This window comes from Gambusia affinis, linkage group LG02 (assembly GCF_019740435.1).
Source record: "Gambusia affinis linkage group LG02, SWU_Gaff_1.0, whole genome shotgun sequence".
Classification (NCBI taxonomy): Eukaryota; Metazoa; Chordata; class Actinopteri; order Cyprinodontiformes; family Poeciliidae; genus Gambusia; species Gambusia affinis.
In genome coordinates, this window is record NC_057869.1 from 4,200,439 (window position 1) to 4,222,976 (window position 22,538).

The 22,538-nt window shown below is 35.8% G+C and overlaps 1 protein-coding gene across 6 annotated transcripts in view; it reads left to right on the forward strand.

Moving 5' to 3' along the window:
• Positions 1-22,538, forward strand: part of LOC122844826 (protein kinase C-binding protein NELL1-like) — a 225,922-nt gene that overhangs the window by 39,120 nt on the left and 164,264 nt on the right. For all 6 annotated transcript variants that reach the window (XM_044140629.1, XM_044140638.1, XM_044140607.1 and 3 more), the window contains one exon: positions 10,094-10,264. In XM_044140629.1, the coding sequence (XP_043996564.1) occupies positions 10,094-10,264 (171 nt within the window). The remainder of the gene's footprint in view (positions 1-10,093; positions 10,265-22,538) is intronic.

Below are 22,538 nucleotides of genomic sequence, written 5' to 3' on the forward strand. Positions count from 1 at the left end.
ATTTGCTGACAGGCCTGTCACGATAACATGTTGAACATTTTCAAGCGACATAATTATAATTGCATAATCATGCCAGTTCTCCCTCTCTAGAAGACCAATAAAGTCAAATTTTTCTAACGCATACTTCACACATAAAATGGAAGACATTTTAAATATAAAAGACAAAGCATGACCAAAAACATAAATAAAATGGAAATTAAAAACACATACAACCAAAATTATAAATAAAAAATATCGTGGACAAATTGTCCCTAAAAAAATTTTAATTATGAGAACTGAAATTTTTGAGCTAATTTTAATTTATTATTTGATTAATTAATTGGTTATTACAACAGGCTTACTGATGGTATTAAAGATGAAATTTGCAGTTAGGTAATGAAATGATTGATGACCTAGCTATTGCTTTTAAGAGTAAAAGTAAAGGTTAGTGGCTGCTGTCACTCAACAAGTAACCTTATTTATTCTTGTTGCTTTATATTAGTTTGATTTCTTGAACAAAAATAAAGAAGTCCATGCTTTTGTACAGTCTGTTCACAGAGGTATTAACTGGATTTCTGTTTGAATTTTGTTGTTCTGCCAAGAGAGTCAGAATACCTGCATAGCACAGATGTGCTCACAGACAGAGAACAAAGAGGAGGAGGAGAGAGACAGTAATTTGAATTGATTGCTACATTTTTATGGTGTGTGTGTGTGTGTGTTCTGCTTTTTGCTGCTGGCTGCACACAGCCCAGAAGTTGCATTCCTAAAAGCATCCTGTACACAACAACAAAATGGCAAACAAAATATGCATCCATAGTACATAAAAAATACAAGTAAATGTTGAGTTTTCAGCTTTACATGCCAGCAAATTAGATTAAATATCTGATATTGGGCAGCTTGATACAAGAGGCTTGAAGATGTAAGGGGACCTCGTGCTTTGAGGATCAAGTTATTAATTTCTGCAAGTAACACAACTGCTGAAATTAGAGACAAATTTTATAGTTATGGCAGCATTTTTCCTTCTGTTTCATTGATCTGAGAGACTTCTGTAACATGTTTAAACCTACACCAGTTTGACCGTTAAAATATTGATAAATAATTATAAACTTGTTGCAATGTTACAGTTTTATGATCTGTCTTTCTACTTCAAACTTTGTCTTTTCAGGTGTTAAAAAATAGTAAATTCAGATTCAAATCTGTCCAAGTTGCAACAGACTGCAGTTATTTTGAGGCTAGCTGTCATGTGACACAGGCTGCTGTTCTTCAGAGTAATTAAATTGCATGAGATGAGAAGAGTCTCAACTGGCTTTGAGCAGACCTGTGTTGCTTTGTGACTGCAGATTTGCTCTGAAGTCTTGAATCATCTCTGAAGGCCCTATTAGAGTCCTCTGCCTGTGCCCATTCGTTTCCATTAAAACTGGAGCCTACCATTCAGCCAGCTGCCCGACAGCCAGAGCAGCTCTACAACTCAGCCAAATCCAATCACACGTCCCCTCTCTGTCTTATAGCTACGTACTTACATCTTTCTCTCAGCACATTCAAATCCACCCTTCTTTCCACCCACCTCCTCTGCTAACTGAGTTTGCACAATATGATAATAGCCTCCTCCTCTCTGCGCTTCTTCTCTCCTCACCCTCAAAGCAAAAATGTCTTTTGAATGGAGACGTTTCTCTGAAGTTATTACAAAAGCAGAAGTGTTTTTTTTTTCTTTTTGTGCCAAGCACTAGGCAACATGGTGAAAGGTTTATTGCTGCTCCAGTTGGTGGAATACAACAAAGAAGAGGATTTCTGCCTAGACAGCAGTTTTCCTGGTTCCAGGAACGCTTTCATTGTCGGCAAGTGGCAGAAGCTGTGTGATGAACTAACTCAAAGCCGAGTCTCTCTCTGCTGGTCTTCCCACCTTAACACTCCAACTCTAAAGATGCACAGCCTGCTCATCCAGCTGCTCTGTTCATCTGCCTGCCCCTTTTGTAGCTCTAGAATCCCGTTTCTTTCCTTGCCACTCGATTCAACAGAGAATACGGGTTGTTCTCTTTAACAAAATATGCTGAGAAAGGACTCTCTTGTCCGTACTTTGTTGCAAAGTTTTGAGTGCAGGAAGAGCTAAATATTACACTGTTGGCAAAATAATTTTTCAATTGGCAGACATTAAATCCTAACAATTTTCACACATCAGTCAGCATTTGCAGCAGCTCACAGTTAGCAGGATTCAGTCCTTGAGGATGGAAATATTAGATACACTACTTTATAATTTTTAAAAGCAGTTCTTTTTAACATGGTGATATTAACAGAAACTTAATAAAGTAGGAGTAAATCATTTATAGTGAGCTGTTACATTAATACATGAAGACAAGATTTTTATTGAATGTGTTGATAAATAGCTACTGATGAATAAATATTACTTTTTCTTGAGGAAAATTATTCTGACAAAGACACTTTTCACTTATATTTGTAGAATTAGTTAATTAACCGTCTGGCAGAGTCCAGTCTATTTGACTATTGGGACAGTTTAAGGAAAAGTAATGCAAAACTAAACAAATGTACACAAAAATGTCAAAAGTAGCATAAAAACATGAAGATAGAACCTTTAATAATGTAGACAGATGGCTTATCAGCAAAAAACAATTAATTTTGTGGGTTTGTTACACATAATTAAAGCCTAACCCAGCAAACTGGGATTTGTTTTTTATCCCGGTCACTCCTTCATTACAGCAAAAATCTTGATGATAGCAGCCCCTGTTTTTTTATTTCTTTATTTTATTCACCTAAATATTTGCAATGCTCATGGTTAGCATCTTGGTAGAAGCTTAAAAAACCTATTGGAAATGTATACATTATTCAGCACAATCATGTTTAATGTATCTTGAGCATTACGTCACTTATCATACAGAAATGCTAAATATGCATTGATTTCTCATGCTTTCATTTGTTATACTTTATCTTTTTTGTCATTTCTTTTGTTTTGTAAATAAATAAATAAAAAATTAATCATATCTTTTGATTTTTTTTTTTCATGCACTGTAAAAAACGTGTGAAAAACTCAATGAGATGGAACAAAATAATATTTATTGGGACTCCTGTCTACCAAAACTGCAACTTCCTGTGTAGTTTATCAGTTTTGGCCGGAGATATATATTGTAGTTGGTGTGCTGCCTACACAACGTTTTTTGTTGTTGTCTACCTTTCCTTTTTTGCTTTCAGAAACGTGAAGTGGATTTTCAAAATTTCTCCACCATCAGATAGAATTTGTTTGAACGTTGTAGAGAGACGGCCTGACAGCATCAACACTGACTGACTGATCTGGTCTGTGGGGATGAGGGATGCGGCGCACCCGCTCAACCTCAGCTTAGTACCGGTTTCCACTCTCTGCTCCCTGGATTACTCCTGTGATTTAACTCACTGGCTGTGATTTCTTTAAGGGGAATGTTGTAGTTGTAGAACAACAAAAAATACAGTACATACTTTTACATTTAGAATAATGTTAGTTTGTACAATGGACAGGATTTTGTGCTTATTAGCCAAAAACACTTGAACTTGGGGTTTTGTTTTTTTCTGTAGAAGTTTGTCAAATTGTTTTTGATCTCCTAGTTGCCTATTAAGTCCTAAGAAAGCTTCAGAGCAGAACCTTCTATGAATTACAGATGTCGTATTTTTGCCAGATTAAACATCAAACTGAAACAAGGCTGACACGATTAATTGGATTAATGGTGATTAATTGTTTTTAATCGATTTTTCACTATCGTCAACTAACTTATTAGTCGATTAATTTGCTGGAGTAACTCCCAAAAGGTTATTTATTGTACAAAAGGAATATGCATTTTGCATATAAGCTAAAAACACATTTTGACTGTAAATAAGTTTTAGCAAAAATTCTTCAAGTATTTCTAACATTGTATTAAAAAGCTTGTGGTTAAATGAAAAATATCTAGAATGTGGCATGTTTTTATGTGGTTATTGGCAGAATAATCAATAGATTATTTGATTACTAAATAATAGTTGGAACCCTACAATTAAAACGGGTTTGGTCTTAAATGAACTCATAATCTGTTTGAGTCTGTAGAAACCATCCTCCTTCCAGGCTGTTTGGTTCCTGATGATCAGATCTCTGATGTACAAGCAGTCAGATTAATTTGAGCTCTTTCATAAAGGGGTCAAAAAGAAATATAACATTAAACTGTAGCTGCTTGCCCAGGCAATAATTATTTTATAGAGAAGAGTTTCATGTTTCTTGGTAGTTCCTGGTGATTGAGGCGAAACTCCACCACAATTCATGTCCTAACACCATCACTGTTCTTTTTGTGTACAGTTGTAACATACAGAAACGTATAAAACAAAACAATCACTTAATAATTTACCCTTTTTCCACTGAAAATAATGAGCATTCATAATAATCCATCATATCTGGACCATAATTAACTTGGCTGAAATGGTTTATGAATTACTAGGGATCCTTTCAGCCATTAAAGGAATGCAATTTTTTTAAGTATCAGTAAATTTCCAAGTTTTATTTAAAAAATTTCTCAGATTAATATAAAAATTTGTGAAGTTTTATCTGCAAATATTTACAATGTTTGACCTCAGAATTTTTATTTTTATTTTCTAGAAACTTTGAGATGAATTTCTCAAGAGTTTTTTTGATTGAGTTATTTATTTTTATGAACAATGACCCTAATACTTCATCATAGTTGTCAGTTTTAGCAGATCTTCAGATTAGCAGTAACACCTCAGGAATCCATTCAAGAGTCAGTCTCTTACTTGAGTTTCTCTATTCTACAGTAATTTGTGTAAGCCTCTAAATATGTAGTTGTCATGCAGAAATTTTAAATTTGGACATTTTGCATCCAAACTAAGCTTGTCAGAAACATATGTAATTATTTAAAGTTGGAGAAATTGTAGTCAAAAATGCATTTATTCAATTTTTTTAACCAATATTTAGTGTTGTGTGAGAGAAACGTGTTTATTTTCTCTGCATATAAAATGACCCCCCCTGTATCTGACCATTTAAATCTGACCCAGTCATAAAACCCACACCAAAAACTAGACGTGTCTCTCTCATACAATACTTTTATTCTGATAATGAACCACTTAACACAGTCCAAACTGTGAAAATGAGAATTGATTTTTCTCCTGCAAATTGATCCATATACCTCAAGCTGTGGTCACTTGTGGAAGTTGCACCTACCTGCTAATACCTTTCCAGCATCGCAAGAACCTGAATCAAGGACATCCAAACCTGACAACTAAATTGTCATCCTTGTGTGCAAACCTAGTCAGGTTTTCCAGGCCATTATCTAAAGACGTCGGTCTGTTTTGCTGTTGTAGTATCTGCCTTATTTCCTTCTGCTGTACCAGAGATGAGCCTGAGAGGGTTGACCCTCCCTATTGAGCAGATAATTGGCTGTCAGCTACCCACCATAAAATAGCAGTGTGACACTGGAGGTGAGGGAAAAGGACAGGATGATATACAGCTAGTCCGGCATTCTGAGGCAGGCATTCATTTCCAAAACTTTTCTCTTACTGATGATGCCCCTGCATTTTGATGAAGACCACTTGTCACCAAAACAGCTTCTTCTCTGAGCTGTCGCACACAATGTCTGAACCTTGCCTTCTGCCCAAAACCTTCATTTCAGGAAACAGTGTGCCATCCTGTGACTCTCTTTGTTTGCTTAGTAGTCAGTGCTTTGGATCTTCATGAGATCCTCCATTTTATTAATCATTAAATCTACAGTCACGTTGCAACGTTACGTCAAGCACGCAAGATCCCGAAAAACTGCTCACCTGTGACTACCTTTGCTTTTAGCTGTACAGTTGTCAACATAACACTATAAATCTTAAATGCATGTCTAATATATATGTAAAGGGGACACAGTACTTTGCCTTGATGACTGAATAATTAGATCCACAGGTATCACATTTTACTGGTCAGTGAGAAGTTTTAATTAAAGACAAAAGGTGAGGAAATGGGTGGCAGGTCTGCTATGCTAACTTGACTTTGACAACCGTAACATTTGGATGTGCTGCGGAATTTGGTGTGCTTTGGATGAGTTAAGAAATAAAAATGAGGCTCACACTCCAACTCTGACAAATTATCAATAGAGGAGGTAATTAAGTTAAATAATTAACCACTTATGTGTTGATACAATCACTTATCAATAATCATAAAATAAACATCAAGCCTGAAAACATAAAACTGTAACTGACTGTTCTTTGTGTGGGAAATGTTTGTGTGTTTTTTGGTGTTGAATCCTGATACACTAGTGGACCTGTTGTCAGTCAGTTGCTATGGCAATGAGTATTTATTTATTATTTGATTATGAGTAGTTCAACGGTTTTTCTGCGATATTTTCCTCTCGACTGTAGAGCATTGCACTAACTTAGTAGTACCTCCATCTCCAGGTTTAATTTTGTTAGAAAAAGTGTTCTACTGCGGCAGCGTGGTTATGGATAGCAAGTGAAAGAATGTAATTTTTTTGTTGTTGTAAGATTTCAGGAAATAAACAATAACCTGCAACTCGTCTAAATGCAGTGGCGGCATTTATGCTGTTCTTCAGAAAGGCAACAGCAAAAGTTTGGATAAAACGACAGTCAGTTGGTTGTTCAAAAATAATTGAATATATTTTTGAAAATGCCGTCAACTCTTGAGTATTCAACACCCAATCACCGAATACATAATCACAACATAATACTTCAACCTTTTTTAATTCTGCACTTGAAAATGTACCATAGAATGAAAATAATAACAAAATCTCTATTCAAACTAAAAAAATAATTAACTGATAACTAATAAAAACTAGCAAATAGACTTATTAAAACTAACTCAATTAGACAAAAAAATCACAATGAAATAAAACTGAACTATAATGAAAACATCAAAAATATTATAACCCTGATCGGCTGCAGCTTGAAAGGCTTGTTGATGAAATGCAGGTGAAGTTACAGACTTGTGGCAGTGCTATAAATTCAAATTGTGAAGTGACAAGTATAGATGAGATTTATGGAGATTAAAGGTATTTAATGTTGCAGTCATTAATCACTGTATTTTACTGGTGTTGGGACTTTACATCCTCGACATAAAATGTAATTGCTCCTAAATGTATTTCATAAAAAGAATGAGAGTGCTGCATTACAATAAAACATTGTGAATTAATAAATATCTGTCTATTTGTCCTAACTTCTGGTATGGCATATGGGCAGAGCAAAGTCATACCACTTTGAAAATATGTTTCTTAAACTGTCCTACATGTAAATGTTTGCTGGTTTTGAGTAGTGTGTGACATTTTATGACCTTGCTATTGCCAATTTAATACCATCTTTTTCTTTTAAAACACTCTGATTGGTTGGAAACAGTTAAATTTGACCATAGAGCTGTAAATATTTGCTCTAGCATTTTGACATCGAATTAAAGTTTTTCACTCAGTGATTTGTAAATGCTTGTTTTGGTCCTATTACTGCACACAAACACTAACCCAACCATTAACTTGTTATCTTCTCATAAAACTTCATGTTTAACAAGTTGAAAATGTTTTAGATTGTGCAATAAATGACTATTATATTCTGTAGCGTTTTTTTTTTTTTTTTTTTGTTTCCCTGGAGAGACTTCCACAATAGTTTAATTTCGCATCACAACAATCCCTTCATCAACACTGGCAGCCATGTCTTTTATTTGTTTGAAATGCAAACATTATTTTTCTTATTCTGAAAGCTGTAGATGCTCACAGTTGGAGTATTTCAGATCCATGCAGATGCCATTAGTGTAACAACAGCTTTGCACAATGCTGCTTATGAAAGGATCATCAATAAAAGAAAGCCTGTGGAAACAGATAAGGCTCATTTTTTATATTTTGCATAGAAAAAGCTCCAAAGGAGGCAAGCCAAATTTTTGTGTCCATCACACTGAGCTATTCATAATAAACCTATTGCCTGCCAATAGTCTGCAGCTCCCCTCCTCCTCTCATTAACTCTTCTGTAACATAGGCATACAATAGCTACCATTAAATAGTTCATAAAATAAACACTAGCTGTGGAGTGGAGTTAATGTCTTTGATGATTATTTCATGAGTCAAATCAGGATAACGGTGTTTCTGCTCATTCGTTGATTCCGGGTCTCTTTAAGCCCCGAGGAGGCTTCCATCAGTGGGAGAGGCGAAGCTGGAGAGCTCTCGTTCTCATTTTGCTCCTCGTTCGATGCAAATGATTCTTCTCCAGCTGACAAGTATCAGCGGCTCTGGCTCCAGGAGCATGATGAAGATAGGGTGTCGGGTCGGTGCCCAGCACAGGCACAGAATGATGTATTCATTTAATTTCAGAGTGATGACATGCTGTATAAAGACTGCCGAACTGGCTGGTCATTGTTGCGCTGATTCCACTTCTCTCTCTTCCTCTCTCACACAGATATGTGAAGAAGCCGCCACTTGTTTATGCATGCAAATGGGATTGGATGTTGTGGAAAAACATTTCCTTGTTAATTTAGTGTGTAATAATTGTTTTAGCGTTAACAGAACCTGCTTTGTGGGGGGTTGATCTGCCTTCATTAGCTGAGCAGAATGGTTTGAGTTGACAAGAATGTACAACATACAATGTTCTTGTTGCCACTCCTGTTTGTTTTTGGTCTTGTATATGGTGGAAGACTTTGCCCATCTTTGTCACTGTACATAAAAACATTAAAACCACAAGTAAATCCATCAAAAGCGGGTAATAAAGGTGTAAATAAAATCTCTTAAAAACTGAATGAAAGGAAAGTTTCTATTTTCTATATGGATCAAATATGCATTTATCTGAGCAGTATTATGTATTGTTTTTAGCCTTACATCATGTTATATTATTCCCTTATCAAAAACACATATGGAGTGTTGCCTTGATTCATTCGTGCATGTTTGAGAAATCCTCTAATCTCCATGGCAACCATTCAGCTCTGCAAAATGCTTGGGTGGACCTAGGTCCACCGTCTCTGAGGTGCAGTTTCAAAGTTTCTGAGTTTCTGCTTCACAGATCAGCTCTCTCCTGGGACTCACCCACTCAGCTCCTTCAGACTAGCCAGCAGCAATTAGCCAACAACGATTGCTGCTAACTGGGAAGTCTGAATAGACACCTATTTTTTATTTTGCTTCTTTATTTATTAGTTTAAGTATTATGTTTTATGCTCCTGTGATCCTGCAATGATATATGTGAATGGAAAAAGGAGAAGTGGATGAATGGATTTTCTGGAATCTTATAGTTCAGGTTACATAACATGGAAGTATGTCTTTACAAGGAGATTTTTTTCTTTGTTCAAACTGGATAAAGGTTTCTGTTTTCAGGTCATTTATAGCCACTGGGAAGCTAAAATGTCAGGGCTGTTTGCCTGAGGCCTCTTGTCTGCAGCTCACAATTATCCAGCTTCTAATTTATCATGGATGATGATGGTGGAGTGGAAGGACCACATGGTGCGACCAGAACCAAAAGTCATACAGCTGCAGTGTCCCTTTAGATTTCTTGCAAAAATTTGACTTTAAGCTCAGAAATTTCCACATTGTTTTCAAAAAGATTCTGGGACTAATTAAAACATTTTTAGATTTTTTTGCTACAATTTACTCCATTTTTCTATCTACAATGGCCCTGAAACTCTATTGAACTGGAATGATTTGCCTGCTTTTGTGAAACATAAAACGCCATTGGATCACTACTTGCAACAATATTTTACTCTGGCAAAATTTAATTTCTGGAGTTACTGAGTGCATGTTTTCACCTTATTCAACTCTTTTCTTTTTCTTTACCATTTTCACAAATTATTATTTGATTTAATTTTGATTTAGTTTTATTAAAAAAAAGATTAGATTTTATTTTGTTGCCGCTCAGGCATCACTTTTCTCAGACCAGATGCTGTGAATGTTTTATGATTTGAATGAAAATATTTAGTCAAATTTGACGCGAGAGAATTTTGCTTTCTCTCTTTAAGCAGATAGTAATATTACTTTCCAAGGAGAAAGAACCATCAAAATCTATCTACTTGTGTGCATCCATACAGAACTTACATAATTCAGAAATTATGTTAATGAAATAATGAATGGATCTGTTTAGAGTAAGACCTTGTACACTGAAAAACTAAGGATTTGTCATCTCTTTTCTGGCCCTGCAGTTACTTTGAGCTGGAAAGCAGCGGTGTGAGAGAGGAGATCCGCTACCACTACCGCTTTAAGGGCAAACCACGATCTGAGTCATTCCCCTACCGGCTTGCTGACGGACAGTGGCACAAGATCGCCCTCACCATCAGCACTTCCCACCTCCTGCTGCACGTCGACTGCAACAGGTAACGGCATTCAGAACAGATAATAGCTTCCACCAAAGGAAGCTTATTTTTTTTAAGCTTATTTTTCTAAACCTCGCTCCTCTGAATTGACACATCTAATAAGCTGTCTGTGATTATGAAAGTAAATATTTGTCTGCTGGTGTGTCAGCGAGAATGACAAGTTGTTAACGGTGCTGAAGAGGAAGCTTCCTAGGACAAATTAGCACACAGTGAATGTGAGAGGGAGGTGGTATATTTATATAACATTCAGTATCTCTGCAGAGAGTTGCATGTTCAACATGTTCAACTGACAAAGATCCTTTAAAATGTGAAAGCTAACAATTATATAATTGCCTCACCAGCTCTCTAGTAGGGGCATTAAACTCTGACAGAGCTAATCTATAAATATGCAGTTTAGCTGTGACAGTTTTACTCAAACCTCACATCTCTATTTGAGAGTTAAGAAGTTCTAGTTTCATATTTTTCAGCTGCTGGACATGTGTTCAATCAAGAAGGAGTGTAAATCATTGTAGAAATACTCTGTCACCTTTAGACGCGTGATGCACCGGATGATTTGTCAATATTATTGATTTTTTCCCACATGTCTTTTACATCCATAAGGCTGTTGTCTTTTAAATTAATTATCAAGCCAGAGAATATGTATAATGAATTGAGGATATCTATGTGTGCTGAACGGAGGAAGATTGGGTCAGGGTATTATTAGGGAGAACAGATCATCAAATAATCAAACAAAAATTGGAATAAAAATAAAACCTTTTTTTTATTCTACACTGTTCTTTAGAGGAGAGTGGAGGCAGTTCACTGTGTGATTGAATGGGTTGCTTTGGTGCTTATTCTCACATGGTTTTGGCTGTCAGTGGTTTGAATGTAGGGGTTGAAACAGAGCTTAACTGTTCAAAGTGAAATCTCTGAGTCTGTTTATAAATTTTACATTTAAACACATTTTCACTGAGTCTCGCTCTGTTATGCCAGTGCGTTATGTTTTATCTGCATATTAGAACTCTGCCGGGGTAGATGCAGACCTCCTCGCTGCTATTTTGCCATGGATATGCACTTTGTTTTTTTTTTTATTTCATCATATTTTGCTGAAACTTCATTGTCTGCATGCTTTCACCCTGCTGTCTGCTCCCACTATAGATATGGGTTCAGTAAGTCTATGAAATGCTTCTCACCCTAAGCACCCAAACATACTGGCAAAACTTTCAGATTTCTGCCCTCCTACAAAACACAACTAAAATACACACAGCTGCATGAATATTTTACAGGAGTCAGTAAGTAGAAAAATATCCAAACTGCCTCGGATCTTAAAGGTATCCATAAATGACGGAAAAATGTGTGGCTATAAAACTTTCTGTAAAAGTGTTTTACAGTGAAATATCACCAAAAATTAAATAAATGTATTATGGAATATTCTTTCCGCTTGTAATAATGTTGTGCCCTGTTCCAAGCTACTATGGTTGCATAAGAAATCTATATTCACCTTTTGTGTGTCTTGCAGTGTTAAATGATATAATTAAAATGGTAACCAAAACTCTTTCATTTAGTATTTAGTTGGTTTACCCAAATATTGAGTATTTGTTTTTGTTATTTGCTTGAGTCTGGCTATAAAAAACTTCTACACAGTTCTTTTGTAAGTTTAATCGAAGGTAAGGACAGTGACGACATTTTTCTGCGATATTCAGAGATTTCTTTCACCCTAATTTCCGCTGAGCAACTCTAAGAAAGCACAGTGCTTTAGACCAAAAGAGTGGGAGTTTAGTTCTTGCTTTTGTCAGCACATATAAAAATGATGGATAAAAAACACCTCAGTGGAGAACGTTTTTAAAGATCCGCTGGACTCTCGGCACCAAACCAATGTCCAATTCCATTCACCATCTCCTTCATATTACCAATACATGCACAGGAAATTAAAACCTTTATGTGAGCTGATCTGTGAGGCTTTTCCAGTAAGATCAAAGTAAAGCAGATGACAGCAGACTTACCCAACTCCTGCCAGTTTTACAGGTCTGACATTACGACTCACCAGCCAGTCTTGTCTCAGATCTTACATTTGTCGGGCCATATTCTCCATGAGTTTTAATAGAAGTGCTAAAAATGCATTTTGGCTGTTTCCAGAATAATTCGCAATACATAACTTTTATTATGGTGTGACAGTAGCTGCATTTCCATTATCAATGTGCACAAAATTTATTGTTAATGTCGAAACAACACAATTTAGCCATTGCGTTATTTTCATTAAATAATAAGCACAATTAAATTCACACGTGAATACGTTTGTTAATGAGATTAAACGCCGCCCAATCTTCATCCAACCACTTGAAGTCATCTTTGTCTTTCCTGCCAGTGGCAACATTTAGTTCATCACATAACTCGTATGATGTGAAAACATTTTTCCATTATGTTTCATTTGTGAAATATACTAATTTTGATGCAGCTGAGAAAACACAATATTTTATCAGAAAACCAGATTTTTTTCCCCCCGTGTTTCCATTAATCAAATTTATTTTTGTCCTTTCAATTTACACAATTATATGGTCAATGGAAACACAACAAGGTTTTCTCCCCCTGCCAGTAAACATTTTCATATTGCACTCTGTCATACTGGAATGCCTTTATGAGTTTTATAGCCACTCTGTCAAAGTGGTCCATATGTTAGGTCATGGAAATATGTACACATAAAACATTGTATACTTATGAAGGTAAAATTTAGCACCTCAATATATTTTGCTGAACTACTGTCAGCTGATCAAAGGAGGATATCGTTATGCAGAAAAGATTTAAAATGAATTCTGATTTTCATCCTTTGCTGCTAATTTGTATTTATTTATTTTTTAATTTGTTGAAATAAGTAAAATAGACCAATAAAGTTACTGTATAAAAGCATAGCATCAATCCCTTTGAACTATGAGAATGGTTTTATAGGTACAGACTAAAAACTGTTGACATCCTAGAGTTGGAAGTTTCCAGGTTTTGATTTTTGTTGAGATTTTGAGGTTGATTAACCCTTTAACTGCCATGTGGACGCCGGTGTCCTCATTGACCCATTGACCTGCATGTGACAGTATTTGGGGTGACAGTTAAAGGGTTAATCATCCCATTGAAAGCTTGAATGCTGCTGCCAGTCTTACTTTTCCCCAAGTTCCTGAGTTCAGCAGCCAAGTTAATTTGGTTTAACAAAAGTTTGGCAAAAAGAACAGGGAGAGAAAAACAGCCAGTTGTATCATGGCAAAACTCACTTTAATCTTAGGAATGTACCCTTCTTTAGAGAAAGTTGTCAGATACATCAGCCTTGAAAATTTAATTGGCCTGTTTTCTTCCCCTAACTACACTGTATTGATTTCGGACACAAGGTCTTTCTTTAAAGTTTGCCGACCAATGATTTTCCTTTTAATCGTCACAGTGACTATCTATTTTGTGTTGAGTTACGATGCAGTGTTCACACCCCAAGAGCATTTCAAAGTTTTATCTTACAGCAACACTGGTAGATTTGGTAGATAGTCTGACAGAAGAACACCATCTAAACATAACTGTGAAGCAGAAGGAAATGGGCAGCATTTTCTTTGTCCAATCAAACTGATCTTCAGATTGTATTAAAAGGAAATGAAATTAATCCGTTATGTCTTTAGAGGTAGAAAGCTACATGAAAAAACTAGCAGCTGTAATTTGAGCATAAGGTGATTCTATAAAGTTTTCACTTAAAGAGACTGAATGCATATGAATGGCATCCTTTTTATTTTTCTATTTGTAAAAAACAAACAAACTGCACTATGTTTTCTTGATATTTATTGATGAAATGTGAAATAAGTTTGAAATATGAACATTTTGGAGGGAACTACATGCATAAATCATGCTGTCCTGACTTTTGTTTACTAGATAAAATAAAGGTTGTGGGATATTTACTGATATAATCAGGTTCAATTATGAGTCATTCTGCTGTTAAATTAGTATATAAATTTTAAATAAAAGTAAATGCCAGTCATTAGCGTATTTTCCTGACTATAGAGCTCACTATACTATAAGCCGCACCTTATAAAAAAATAAATAAATAAATAAATAAAAAAAACTGGAAGTAAGCTGCACCAGGCTATAAGCCGCTGGTATCTGCGCCACTCGGTTTTCTGCAGCAGAGGGCATCGTTCTAATAAATCTGCTAGATTTATTAAGGCACAGCTCTCCGTCTGCAATGCCGAACCATTCTTACGGGCAGCGGCTCTATTTCCTTCCTGTACTGCCGGATCAATAGTCCTCAACTTAAAAGCAGCATCATATGAGTTTGAAGAAATTTCTCCGTCTTGCCTAGTGCTAGCATGTGCTTGTTCTAAATGAAAATTAGCGCTTTCTTCTTTGAATTCCAATTTTGACTTCCAATGATTCACTTCCTGCTAAAGAGCCCCCTGGAGGTTGAAGAAAAATCCACAGAAAAGCTGCACTGGGCTTTAAGCCTCATGGTTCAAAGTGTAGGAAAAACGTAACGGCTTTTAGTCCGAAAAGTACCGTACTTGGAATACTTGCTCACAAGTATTAGCTTTTCAGACTTTGTAATTTAGATAACTGGCAAATAAGCAGGAAGATTTACAGAAAATGCACAGATTGATCAAAAAAGTAGAATTGAAAGGGTTTTGTTATAAGGTGATTTAAGGTCTGTTTGTTTCTTTTCCAGAACTATTTATTGAGCTGAATTTGCAATTTTTTCAGAGATACTGTAAAACATGCATTTATTAAACCCCATGAGCCACTAAAATTTACATTCTTGTGCTTAATAGTCTTGGGTTTAAGCACTGGCATATCCTCATTTATAAATCTATTCTTGGTCTGCTCCCATTATTTTACAGACCAACATCCTTTATGAAAGTACAGAAAGTTATGGTCTTTGTTCTGACAAATAATTCCTTTTATCTATTCCCAAAGACTGCACAGGACTTGGAATATAGCCATTTAAATATGCTGCTCCTTCTGCTTAAAATGAGCTGCAAACTCTCCTGCATTTTAAAATGCCTGTCTCACCAGATTAATTCCAGCACATGTGAACATATTGGAGTTTAGTATGATTGACCATTCTGCCCCCATTTGACCTCTTGATGCCATGTGGATTGGAAATTTTAACATTTTGGTTCTTAATAGTTTAATATATTAAAATGTAAATATTGAAAATCCTAAAATCTAGATGTATGCATTATTCATGTGCTGCCTCTGTTGTTGTGACCTGAACTGATAGTTTAGTTTTGGGAGCTTTCAAACCTCAGTTTTCTGTTTCTTGGTTCAGTCAAGGTTAAATAGAAAAGAGCCAGACAAACCAGGCTACGGTGTAACCTGTAGGTAAAAACAGGTCGCTGTTTTTACCAACATAACGTGTGGAAACAGGTGCTGGGTCTCAATAAAGTCGTCATTTTGAATGTTAAAGAAATATAAAGCAGGTTTTAAGATGAATCATTTTCCTTAAGCGAGAGACCTGCGATTCTGTCTGCAGGCCGTGTGAAGCTGCTTGTGAAGGTTACCTCAGGGCATTCTGGGTTATATCTTCACAGAATTGCACTCTATTTTCATTCTCAAAGTCCTTCATTTTAAAATATATATTTTTATAGAGGACTGCATGGTTTTGCAGTAATGTAGTAATGCTGGAGTGCATCTTCCAGCATTTATTTTGCTGTTTTCTCTTACCAATGTAATCTAGAAAAAACTGAAACAATGAAGCAGTAGTAGGGGTTTGGTTGTTCATTCTGATCATGCAATTCTCTCTCAGAAGATTTGAAATTGGTTGATTAAAAACTAAAGAAATGATGACATTATCTCCGATTTGACTCACTAGATTTTTTTGGGGATGCCTCTGCCTCCTATTTGTTGCTTTTGACACAAAACCCTCCAGCATTTACCTTCACAGTGTAGCTCTTGGGATGTTGACTCAAACTGAAGGTGGATCAGAAACAGGAGAGTTCATGGACATTTTGCAGTTCTCCAAACGCTTCAAAATGAAGTGTACTGTAGGGTAAAACTGAAGGGTAGTTACAGATAAATTATTTGTTTCAACTACAAATAAGCTTTTAACATAGAATGGAAACCATGACTGATAATAATAATAATAATAAAACATGTTTTCTAGGTTGTGGCTTACTTAGATTCAAACAACACTGCAGATCATTTCTGTTTTAAAGACAAATTTCTTCCACTTAAGGCAGAAAGCTAAATTTAAGCCCATCTTGGCCAGATGAGAAAATAGTTCATGCCTTCATTACAACCCAACTTGATTATTGTAATGCACTTTATGCTGGGGTCAATAAGGTCTCCCTGCAGCTCGTCTCTTAGCAGGAACTCGAAGGTTTGAACACATTTCACTGGCTCCCTGTGTGTCGTCAAAACATTTTAAAATGTTCTTGTTCACTCATAAATACTTACATGGATTGCACCTTCATATCTCTGAGTTACTTGAACCCTATCTTCCTTCCCGGGCACTGAAATCATGTGATCAGATGCTTTTGTTTGTCCCAAAACCTCCAAAAGTTTAGGAGCCACAGCTTAAAAAGCACAATTTCCTCTGAGCTTCAGATAGCAGACAAACATTTTTGCTTCAACTTTTAAAATCTCTTTTAAAAACACATCAGTTTCCCTGGATTTAATGCATTTTGAGATGTCTTTCTGATAATCACTCAAATTGTGGTCTGTTTTGCTGTTTAATTTCTCTGAGTTTTGTTATGATTACAATGTTAAGAATCATCTTTGCATTTTGTCAGAGCTGTCTTCATGAATGACTAGAACTACAAATTATCCACATTTCTTGAGCAGTTTATTAATCCTGCCACTATCAAAATAATCTCACCGATCAGCTGCAATGAACAATCCACATCCTGAGCCCCAGTAAATACAGTACAAGCTTCATGTTCCTCATACTTATGGTTTAGTGCCTCTTGGATTTCTTTTAGTGCCCAGCAGGGGAGAGGTGCAGACACCTCCAAGTTGTGCACGAAAAACTGTTTGGACTTCAGGTGTTTTACACTAAACATGGAGGTAAAATTCAGGATATTTATGTATCGTTTATAGGACATGCTTTAGAATGACAATAAGATGTTCTTGTAAAGTCATTAAGAAAATTGTAAGGCAGCCTCTTCTCTTTAACATGTTTGTTAGTTCTGCAGCCTTCAGTTAAACTTTGCCTCATCTCTGGCCATCTTACGCTTTTGTTCATGTGTTTTGTTCATGGGTTAACATAGCTTTTATAAATTTCTGCTTTCATTTGCAGAAAGAAAAAAGTTAAAATGTTAGCTTGGTTTTAGTTAGCTAATTTCTTCCATTTTTTTCTTCCTTTTTCGCTCGATGAAATAGAACAACACACGATAACCATACAATATGAAGCTACAGGTTGTAAATATAGAAAGTGCATGTCTGCAGAGAGGCCTGTGCCTAAAGTCAGAGCGATGTGTTGGGGATTTGTATTGCCTGCTGTGATCTGGAGGGTTATAAAAGAAAGATGGTGTTCACAGAAAATTTTTCTGTCAGCTTTGATTCTCTGTAGATCGGTGCACAGATCAGTATCATGGGCTTGTTTGAAATTAAATCCTCCTTTTTTCAGATAAGTCTGTGTCAGAGTCTTTGCATTTTTAAAGGCAGCAAATGCCAGTAAATTCACTTCAATTGTTTAGTTAAGTGGTTATCTGGTACTTGTTGCACATAATACTCCTACTATCTTTAATTTGGTCACACAACAATTTTCCAGCTTGTGGTTTAATCACATCAAGGAAGTGACATAATAGACTCAGGTCATGTGAATGTAATAGAGCTTTGTTAAAATGCTATTAGTCTTTAAGCTGTCATAACCTCTGCATTAGATAGTTAATTAGATTGTGGTGTGATGATTTAAATAGAAAATGTAGCAGGTTCTTAGTCTAACATTAATCATCTCATTTAAACTTAATACAAACCAGAAGCTGTTTAGGCATTTCTAACTGTTTCTACACTTCTCATCTCTGTCTTTGAGTAAAAGCTATTATCTCATATGGCTCTGTTCCAACATAGCAAGATTTTCCACTTATAGCTCTCTTTCTAGCTCAAGGGAAACTGTAAGAAATTTCCAGGACACTCTGTCTAAAATCCCATAAAGTCAAGTTTGAGTTTGATATCATAAACTATCTTCAAATTAAGTTGTTTCTGAAACACGAGTCAAAAGCCAGACATCACCTTTTACTATCACAAATTGCTTGCTCTTCCATTGTTTGCTCTAAGCGTCACATCGTGGCTGCCTGGAAGTGACCTGAAATCAAATATTCCAGTAATGGATCCAGATTGCTCAGGGGAGGCATCGTAGTTAGAACCTCCTGACCTCAGTGTTTCATCCCAGACATGACTAATTATGTACCTGCGTGTGTACTGTCTGGTCCTCTTTTCTCCTCTGGATTCATTCTCATCTCATCTGATACCATTCAATCTCTGCCTGTAATTATGTTTCTCTTTTTCACTGATTAATGTGGCTTGCCTCAGAACTCATCAGCGTATTGATGAAGATTATTTTCCTTTTTTATTTGCCACAGTAGTAAATGACCAATAGATTACAGTGCTCTACTAAATGGTAATTTTATCACAAGTGTGGCAAAACTGAATTCCATGTTATTGGCCCTTTTAACTTTTTCTACATCTGAACTAATTCAGTTGTTTCATGCCTGTGATTTTCACTTGGTTCTTAAATGAAGCCAATGGGACATGCCACAGGAAGTGATGATTTCAATCTCAGATTTCAATCTGATGAAAGCTCTAACCAGCTCTACCATATAAAAAACTGAACTGGGTAGCACTTTATTTGAAGTGCATAAGACTGACATGATGCTGACATAAACATAGCATAACTGTGATGAAAATGAAGTCATCGCCATGAATATTTATGACTGTTGTCATGAAGTGTCATTCAGTAAATAATGTCACTTTTAATGCAAAGTTCCATTACAACTTGCATCAAAAGTGTCATAATTTACTGAATAACACTTCATGACAACAGTCAAACATTCATGAAGATGACTTCATGTCCACAACAGGTTCAACACAGAATAGTTCCTCAGTGAATGAGATTTCAGACATTATTTAAAGAGTAAATGTGCAAAAATCTAGAGACCTTATGATTTTATATGTGGAAGATTTTCAGACTTTCAGTTTAGTTGAACCCGACCTTTTGGTGCTTGTGTTTGTACGGTTTAAAAGGCCTTGTCACTAGTTCTAAAAATAATTTTTTTTAATTAAAGATTGTGCTGTTTACTGGTCTCATAAACTTTATTAGTTGTTAACCAATATTTTTAAAGTTTCTTTGTTGAGAACATAATTTTGAAATTTTCTAGCTTTAAAAAGGGAATCAGACTAAAAGTAACTTTAATTTTAGTGACTTTTATTATTTAACAAAACTATTATACAACATTGAGAAAAATGATCAGTTTTTTATGAGTTTTAAATACTGGGAAGACAACAAAACTTAACACCACCTGTCATGGTATTTTGCAGAACACTCATAATTAATATTACAGAATACCCTAAGTATTAAAAAACACAGCAACACGCTGCTGTGCAATTGCCAAAGGACACAATGTTCTAAAACAATAAGGAGATTTTAGACTAAATGATGCGTAGGTGATTCAATGTGGCCTTAGTTTCTGGTAAATTAATGTCACTCTTTAAGAAAGTTGCACTGTTGAGACGAACATGCTGCATCAAAAAGTTTTGCTTTGTTCTGAAAGAGTCCTTAAATAGGAGTCAAAATACATAAGCTTCGTTTTTTATACTTCATGCAAAGAAATTCCCAGAAGATGTAATCAATACACAGATTTTAAAAAATCCTGTTCTCTCTGCTCTTTATAGAGAGAAAAAAAACTGTTTACCTGTCCAAATGATTACCTAATTTCTCTTTCTCTTTCTCTTTCTCTTTCTCTGTTTCTGTCTTCCCAGAGCATTTTGGGTTCATATCAGTAAACAACCCACACATTCAGAAATAATGACATATACTCAAATGAACAAACATTTCATGCTCAATGTGCAGAATGTGAAAATGACTGTACTATGCTCCATCGTACAGAATAATTTTTTTTCTTTTTCCCTCACATATACTTGTCATTTTAAATGTATTTTCCTGGTGGATACTTGTAGGTCATTTTCCTCCCACACACACATTGTGTCAGTTATTGCTGGCGGTTATAATGCTGCAAAGACAAGGTCAAAAGCCCACAGAACTGTAATATGTCATTGAAATCTCTACATTTCTCCTCCTGGAAACCTGGAAGCTGTTCACACACACAGATTATCCTTTTTGTTTTGGAAGGGAATAGTTAGTTGGAGTTAATTGCTCCATCTGTTCACCATGTTGCTGTCCATTACTTGAAGGTCATTTTATTAGCAGAGTGGTTGGCGTTTCCCAGAAGCCTTTGCTGCAGTCTTAAATGTTTAGCTCCTGCTGCTGTTTTTTGTACTTCTCTCTGGTGTCTCTTCCTATTTGGTACCCAGTGCTGCCAGGCCTCTGCATGTGTGATCTTTAGATGTGATATGAAAGTCAACCTTCAAGGAGCACTGAGTTAAAAGTAAGTTGTTTCTCCTTAAAGGCTTCTCCTTTAGGGGTGCAGAACAAAAATATGCTCAAACAAAAGCAACCAATAACAAAAAGCAACTCATCAGAGCTGCTTATTCATTATTTTAATATCATGGAAATGCAGAAAAGGCTAAACAGGTGAAACTTTTGTAGATACACAACCGTAAATCTTATTAAAAATATAATTTTCTAGTGGGTGATAAAGAGGACATTACATTAAACTAAGTACTAATTTCAATTGTGTTCAATATGCACGTTATGTTTTAGATTTCCCTCCTTAGATTTAACAGATTGGGTTGCTGTTTTGCCCTGCTAGTGCAGCTGAAGAGGACACTGAAAAACAAACTGGGACAAAAACGGACTCTTTATTTTACTATGGTGCCTTTTAGAAACATTAGGAATACAATTGTGAAAAAAAAGTTTGTCAGAAATCATAAACTAAAGCAAAAGTTAAATTTATTGGTTTTATACGGCGCCTGGAGGAAATATCCATTCCCTTTCAATTATTTTACATTATGTCACATTACAATCACAAATCATTTTTAATTTGAAATATTTTTCTGACTACTCAAGGTTTTTATCTTATTAAACGGAAGGGAAAGGAAATATGCTTTCATTTATTTTTTCCCAAACATAAATATTAACTGATGAAGATCTTAAATGGCTAGAACTTAGTTTCTACTGCGACTAGATTACATACAGGGATATGAAGAGAGGTTCTGTCCTGAGTTTGTTTTTCTCTCTAAATGAATTGGTTCCCCAGATATTCTTGCTTCAATAAACAGTCAAAAGTTCAGGGTAGCTGATGATGAAATAACCCTTGCATACGAATATGTTCTTGTGAAGTTGTTTGCCTGGTTTGCTTAGAAAAACAAGAAAAATTTTGACCGACTGGCAACCTTTGTTTCATGACCCTGAAACCTGTAACAGAATTTAGTTTGTAGGAAAATACTTTTTAGATTTAGAAATTATTACACAACATTTAGTCAGAGTCAAAAGATTATGTTAGGACATTTGCATATCAAGCCTGTCTAAGGACTGAGTTTCTGTTTCTTTACTTCACTTTAAACTGTTTGGAACAAATGCATTTCTGGGATATCTTGTCATGATGACTTGGATAAGTAATATTGTACAAGTTTTGAAGTGATGGACAAATCTCTACCAACAGTCTAGTGCACATAACCTCCACAGAAAGTTAAAATTAGCTACCCTTTACTTGTTAGCTCTAAGGAAGCCTATCTAGAGCAGAGAGGTTCAATCTTAGCCCCTGGGGGTCTGTGGACTGTATATTTATTCAGATCTGCTGCCACAGATCAAGCTGAAACTTTTTTTGTTCTTACCCCTTGTCATCCATGTTTTAAATAATTTGTATTGGAGCTTGGAAACATCCAAAACATATAGGACACTAGTCCTCAAGGAAGATTCTTGTTCACCCTTGTTATAGTCTTTGGTTCCTCAGTAGGAGGGATGTCATTTTAAAGTCACGTATAAGTTTTTCTTGCTGAAGGGACTGGTGGTAAACTTTAGACTTTACATACATCATGTGGAGTTTCTGATGGCTTTCTCAGCTGCAGGAACAATAAGAAGAAGGGGACTGCTTGAAACTGTAATAACACTTTTTGTTTGAGTGACACACATCCCCTCCCACCAGGACCTGAGTGCTTTCAGAGTGAGAAGTCTTCGATTGATTTGATCAATTAGGTTGGAGTTTTCCTGTCAGGCTGCAGC